This window comes from Babylonia areolata, chromosome 20 (genome assembly GCF_041734735.1).
Source record: "Babylonia areolata isolate BAREFJ2019XMU chromosome 20, ASM4173473v1, whole genome shotgun sequence".
Classification (NCBI taxonomy): Eukaryota; Metazoa; Mollusca; class Gastropoda; order Neogastropoda; family Buccinidae; genus Babylonia; species Babylonia areolata.
The window spans coordinates 15,971,326-15,978,524 of record NC_134895.1 but is presented as its reverse complement, the minus strand read 5'-3'; the positions used below and the strand labels follow the sequence as shown (position 1 = coordinate 15,978,524).

The 7,199-nt window shown below is 37.7% G+C and overlaps 1 protein-coding gene and 1 long non-coding RNA gene across 2 annotated transcripts in view; one reads left to right on the top strand and one right to left on the bottom strand.

Annotated features, from left to right (window-relative positions):
- The window catches only part of LOC143294866 (uncharacterized), a 3,325-nt gene extending 644 nt beyond the window's left edge, over nt 1-2,681 (top strand). The window contains exons 2-3 of the long non-coding RNA XR_013056949.1: nt 236-355; nt 2,547-2,681. This is a non-coding gene — a long non-coding RNA (uncharacterized LOC143294866). The remainder of the gene's footprint in view (nt 1-235; nt 356-2,546) is intronic.
- A 1,139-nt stretch (nt 2,682-3,820) lies between these two features.
- The window catches only part of LOC143295257 (exportin-2-like), a 45,891-nt gene continuing 42,512 nt past the window's right edge, over nt 3,821-7,199 (bottom strand). The window contains exon 27 of the mRNA XM_076606841.1: nt 3,821-6,280. Coding sequence (XP_076462956.1) covers nt 6,191-6,280 — 90 coding nt within the window. The 3' untranslated portion in view covers nt 3,821-6,190. The remainder of the gene's footprint in view (nt 6,281-7,199) is intronic.

Sequence of the window (7,199 nt, the reverse complement as noted above, 5' to 3'; positions counted from 1 at the left end):
GTACCATAGTGTTTATGATTTATGTAAAATAAATCAGTACCCTTAACCCACCAGGCTTCATACCCAGGACCCTCTTAATGAATGTCCAAACTTAAACCATTTGGCCATTGTGATTTTTTTTTTTTTATTATTCCACTGTTTGGTATTCGTTAAGTAAAACTAAAACAAAGTGTAATTCACATCAGCAGTAATTTTATTAATAAATAATAGCTTTGTAATTTGTTAACTGTTTCAGTATGATCACTGACGTCCAGCTGGCTATCTTTGCCAATGCCCTGGGTGTGACATTGTTCCTGTTGGTGGTGTTATACCACTACGTTTCTGTCAACAACAAAAAGGACTGACTGACAAATAGGTAAGAACCCCCAACCACCACCACCACCACCCATCTCTGTTAACATCACAGTCACTTTATTTTGCCAATTCTTTCCCAGATGGACAACGTTTTTTTGGTACTTTTACTTTTCTGTTCACAGTGGAGATGCAACATACCCAGTGTCACTACAATTTTCCCATAAAACTAAAAGTTAACTTTAGACTTTATGCTCAGGCATAACAATTTAAAGTGCCTCCTGTTAGACAGTTTACTGACTTTTACTAGTTTTAGGCATATGTTTCTGAAGCAATGCATTGCTCATGCTTTTGCAAAGAAAATGAGTATTTCATTTATTCAGGTTTGGAGAAGTAAATCACCAAACTGAGCAACAAAAAAGAAGACGCTTGAATTTCTAAATTTAATTTTCATTCATTCGCTGGCAAGAGCTTGAAAAGGTCTGCATTTTGCATGAACTGAAGAAGTTGAATTTGACAGTGACTGTAATGAACTAGCTCTTCAACAGAAAAATTCATCTTTCAGCATCAAGCATGAAATCAGATATGCGAAGCAGGATTCAGAGATAAGATTGATCAGATTAACAATGTTAATGTTGCTGTTTCAAATGATTTTTGCAACTCATAAAGTTCTCATGAACAGGAACATCACAGCACAGAGTTGTTGTTTGAAACTGTTTTGTTTCTGAAAGTATACACAGGAAGTGGTAAAGAAAACTGCACAACTTTGAATATTGACCATATTACTTGTAAAATAAACAAGTCTGTTTTTACTTGTATGCATGACCAATTTTACAGACATCAACCACATTGTTTTACATATAAGAAACATATGGTATAAACTGTTGTTTTTATATGTGTGCATGTATAGATGACAATGATGTTTTACAGAGAGTAGATATGATATTGTAACTGTTGTTTTTACATGCGTGCATGCATGAATGTCAGCAATGGTGTTTTATAAAGTCAGTGGATATAAGCTGTAGAGATGTGAGCCTCCTCTCAACTTGCTTTTTTTCATTTTTTTGATGTTGTCTCATACATATAGAAAACTGGTAAATGCCCAGTAAGTAGTAAACACCCCACACTCACCCCCCGCCTCCCCCATTTTGGGTTTAAAACTGGCATAGATAACACCTTGTAAAAGCCCAGGAAATTATCATGAACTTAGATTCCTATTGTGATTATGTTGCTACAAAAGCAGATTTTTTTTTTTTTTTTTTATCTAGAGAATAGAATGCCAACATGAGATATTGATGTGCTATTGAGAAACAAAATGTGAGCATAACAGTACACTGATTATTCCATGATGCAGTGTCCTGTTTCAGTGTTTTGTTCTCACTCCCGGTCTCTCTCTCTCTCTCTCTCTCTCAAAATCACATACTCCATCAGAGTGTAGATTGAGAGAAACTTCAGAAAGAGAAGGGGCTTGGGGGTACAGACAGAACAAAGAGTAAAAAAGCGTGATGACTGAATGAAAGAGACATAGACTAGAGAGGAGACATTAGAAAAGAAACGCACCCATTATGCTTTTGAGCAATTTTCTGGAAATGGTATCAGCAGTGTAATATGAGACTGTATCAGTGTGTGGTGAAGCTAAGTAACAGGGAATGGGTTCTCATAAAGGGTATAAAGTACCAAGGAAATGCACACCCCCTTCTTTGGAGTGAAATTTGTGCAGAGAGAAGGTGGGTGCTTGCAAGGTAGTTTATAGTATATATATATATATATATTTATATGTGTGTGTGTGCAGATAGACATTTTTTTTTTTTTTTTGGACACTTTAAAATCTCACCATTTCTGTTAAAAACAACAAAAACCCACCTGTGTTCCTGATGATAATCCATGTTTAATGTGATCAAAGATGATATGACTTTAGATCTTTACATTGCAATATTGTCAAATGAATATAAAGCAATTTATGTTAAGTGATCATAGACAATTCAACTATAGATCTTTACATTGCAGTATTGTCAAATGATTTTTTTTTTTTCAATTCTCATCAGATCCCAAGTGACATACACTAGGGCAACAAGTGAAAATGCTTAAAAAAACAAACAAAAAACCCCCAACAAAACTGATACAGTGACTGAAACCAAAACAGAGTCAGTTCTGTGTGTATCAAATTTAAAAAAAAAGAAAAAAAAAAAGAAAAAAAAAAAAAAAGAGAGAAAATATTGATCACCTCCATAAATGGTTTGATCTTTGTTTTGCAGGAATGGATGAGGCAAGACCTACCCATTGCCAGGCTGCTTGGGGCTGTGTGGTTGTTACGAAAGAATTCATCTGAGTGGGATGGTGTGGAGTGTGAATGGTCTGCAGTAATGATTAACAATAAATTATGCCCAGAATGCTATTTGTGTGGCTATTTATTTAAAGCAAGGATGTCCTGTTTACCAGAAAAAAAAAAAAAAATCAACTATCATTTGATCTCTCTGCAACAGGTGCAATCAATAACTGAGTGGTTAAAGAGTTGGACTTTCAATCTGAGGGTCCAGGGTTTGAATCTCGGTAACAGTGCCTAGTGGGCAAAGGGTGGAGATTTTTCCGATCTCCCAGGTCAACGTATATGCAGACCTGTTTGTGCCTGAACCCTCTTCGTGTGTATACGCAAACAGAAGATCAAAATACACACGTTAAAGATCGGTAAATGTAATCCATGTCAGTGTTCAGTGGTTTTTGGAAACAAGAACATACCCAGCATGCACACCTCCGAAAACGGCTGCCTACATGGCGGGGGGAAAAAATGGTCATGCACGTAAAAGCCCACTCATGTACATATGAGTGAAGGTGGGAACTGCAGCCCACGAACAAAGAAGAAAAAGATCACTCTCTTCAGTTGTCGGGTCAAAATATCCTATATGTGTGTGTAAATTTCTGTGACAAAAAACAAATCACAACCGAATAACTGTATTTTGCATTTTGGACAGAGGATTGGGTGGTGGTGGTTTTTCTTTTTTATATTGTCGCATTGTTTATTCATGAAGTTCCTTATATATATCTGGTGTTCCCAAAACAGTGAACCACTTTTTGACAAGTATTTTCTCAGTGATAGATAAACCAAATTCATTGAAAATGTTCAGACAGTAACATTAGGGTATCATCAACAAGTCTGCAAAATATCTAAAAGTTTGGATGCAGATTATGCAAATATGTGGAACTGCCACTCGCCAAAGTCATGGATTGCTGCTTAAAAATTTATGCTGTCCCATCCATCTTCCCCAATGCACTTTAAAAAAGAAAGAAAAAAAAGAGTACTTTGGTTCTGTTCTTTTGATCATGGGTTCCCTTCTTGTGACAATTCACAGCTGAAATGATAATGGTTGCTATTAGTGTTACATCCTCACTCCCACCATCTATCCAACAATATGCACATGAACACTAACAATCATAGATGTGCAATATTTGCATTGAACTGTTCAGAACGTCAAACAGAAGCAAATGCAAAAACTCTGTGGAGAATTTGAGGAAAAAAAGAAAACATGGGCACACATTGGTCTTTTTTGTATAATTTATTCGATTTTTTCTTCCTCTTCTCATCAGTTCCTCAGTGTACTAATCTGAACTGAGGTACTTGTGCCTACTTTTTCCACTTCAAACAAAACATGATAACCTTGCAGCTGACAATGTATTAAAACAACAGCTTGCTTATTTAAGCCATGTTCATTGTTACAGTTGTTCAGAGTTACCAAGGAAACATTTTTTCTTTTCTTTTTATACAAACACTGTATTCATATAACCATTTACTGGTTTATTTGACATTGTTTCAAATTTAATCAAACAAGTGTAAGCTTAAAAAAAGAAGAAGCAAAAACAAGTTACTCAATTAAAATCATACAAACCATTGTTTTGCAGTAATAAAATGGACAGACAACCATCACTCTGCAGGATTCCATGCAACACATTTCAAATACTGTGTCCATAACATCTAACATCAAAGCAACAGACACTGGAGTGACACTTTTGGAGACCAGGCGTCTCAAAAGGAACCTACCAGACACAGCTACTCTTCCTCATATTAATTGCCAACAAAATACTGGGGACAGAAATCCTGACTTTCATTCCAAAGCGTGCAACAATTTTTTTTTTTCATGAATCAATAGAACGACAGCATTCCCTGACCACCAGTTAGTTTCAAACAAGAGAACAAAGAACAAGTTTCTGCAGAGCCAGCTGCGTCATCAGCTCTCACTAGCCACTTGCACCATCTGAGGTCCTCACATTTGACCCCACCAAGTCATGGGGTCAAAGCAAAGAGCAAGCAATTCTTACTGCCTTCAACTTCGTCGGAATCTTCTCTCTCAACCAGCCAAGCTGAAAAGGTATTTCACTGGTCCAGGAGTGAAAGTGAAAAGCAATAGCTTTTGTTTTTATTTCTTTTCAATTTGCTGCAAGAAAAGATGGGAGCTGAAGGCTGGTGAGATTGGGAGCTGTGGACTGCTTGGGATGGTTTTATTTCCTAAGTGAAACGTCAGGGCTGCAGGCGTGCACGCATGCATGAGAGGTGCACTTCGATGCCCACAAATACAAAACAAAAAAGCACCAACACTGTCCTGGTCATAATATCCATTCTCCACACACATACAGCCGAGTTAAAGGGACAAAAGATGTGCACACTCACAAACATACAAAATACCAGCTTGCCATGCCTCAGTTTGACCCCGACACTCTCCACACTCGGAGCTTCGATGTCGGAGATATTGCCCTTCAGCCATGAAAGAATGTTCGTCCTATGTTCATTTTGATACTCGGCAGACCATTCTTTTTCTCACTGCCATGATGGCTAGTCCTGTTAGCTGTATGCAATGGTTCTATTCCCATGGGTGCAATATTTTCTTTTCCTGGGATGATTCCAAAAATGCCTAAAACTTAAAAGACAACATGTTGGTGTATGAAGTTTCAAACTATGTTTTCAAATTTAATACAGCTGGAATTCAATGTGGCGGTTCCTGCCCAGAAATGCACTAGATTCTAAAGTAAGATTAAGATATCAGAGACCTAAAGGCTTTGCCTCTCTTGTTTAAACTTATCTGTCAAGTTATGGGATTCCAAGTGAACACAAATAGGTCATGAGTTGAAATGTGCGAATCATGAAATATTCAACATCCACATGTGAATGGCACTTTGACGGGACAGCAGGGAAGGTGTGTTCTGTGTGAGAGAAAATGCTAATTCATGCACTGATAAGGCACAGGGGTCAAAGTGAAGAATAAGTCACCCCTGACAGGCCTGACCCTTTGGTATCCGTAACCATCCCTCTTCTCTCTCTCTCACACACACACCAACATTCACACCACAATCCACAGTAATGTTTGTCCTGCTGCTGAATATACATGACTTCCTAAGTCCTAATGACCATTCACCTTCCCCTGTTAAAAAAAACAAAACGAACACCATGCAAACACTGGATCCATAAATTTCAACATGTAAAATTCCAACTTCACAAAGAATATCAAACCACAGAACACTGCGATGCTTTTAAGAACAATAACCCACTGGCATTAATAATTCGTTCAAAACACACAACTCCTAGAAGAACTCACTGTTTGCTTTCTTTTTTTTGTTTGTTTTGTTTTTTGTTGTTGTGATAATTGATTTACAAAATCAGCTGCATATGTAATATACAGACACATGTTTCACAGGCCAAAGCAGAGCATCCATTCCAAGCAACTTATATCACCAGTTCACTTTCCTGTCTTTCCAGAGTCTGCTTGCTTGATACTGTGCACAGCTTAAAATTTGGCAGCAAAACCAGCAACCCTACTTCGTTTCATAACATCATTATATCAGCAAGCCAGCATTGACCAAGGTTTTTTCCTTGTGACTGGATGGGCCATTCTTGTTTAGCAGATCAACCGTTTCAGACAATGGTGACGTTGGCAGCCTGAATGTAGTTTTTGAGGTAAGTCTGCGCCCTTTCCTCCAGACCTTTGCTGATCATCACCGGCAGCTGCAACACAGTGAAGTTTCAAGGTGTCAGAGTGTGCAGGTCCTTATATGCTACATCACACTCTGCTCTTAAAAGAGAAAACGAAAAGAAAAACAAGGGAGCAGCAAAATGCCTGAGCTTCGCATAAACCCCGACACGCTGAGCAGGCCTTTAGAGCCTGTCCTGGGTTTGTGTAAAACAATAACATAAACAAAGGAGGCAAGGCCTTCAACTTCATGGCTCACTTGATTATTAGAAAAATAAAAAATCTAATAAAAAAAACAAAAACAACAACATATAAATAAATTTGTTAAAATGTGTTCTGTATTTGATTAAACACAAAGAAACAAACCATAAAGCAGATTTGAACGAAGCATGTTAGGACGATAGGAAACAGTCTCACCCACGGCGCTAGCTAACCTGTGTCTACAAATGACATTAAAAAATATTATTAAATTATGTTGTTTTTTCTAACGTGATAAATCCTTGAGATACGCACTTTACTCCATTTTTCCCCCCCGCTACACCTAGGTGTGAATGGGTACCCAACTTTAGCTGGGGTAAGGTTTAAACATCAGAAGAAGAGGACTGGGCACTGCTTTCCTATGCTGAGCCCTAGACACAGTGGATGAGAATTCACTGTCACCACAGCTGTAAAAGGCTATGTAACCTTTAACCCGACAACTGAACACTCCAATGAGGAGAAGGTGCCCAAAAGAGGAGAGCTGTGACAAGAGAAGAGCAGAGATTCTGAAGGCAGGCAGTGCACAGTCAGGGGAGTTTTTTTGTTGTTGCTGTTTATTGTTGCTTTTTTCCAACATTTTTTTTTTATTCAGACAAAGGTTTACAGATACAAAATTTATCTATTTTGTGCATTAGAAAGTATAGGGTAAACAAAATTACGTTTTAAATATACAACAGTATACTGAAAGCAGAACAG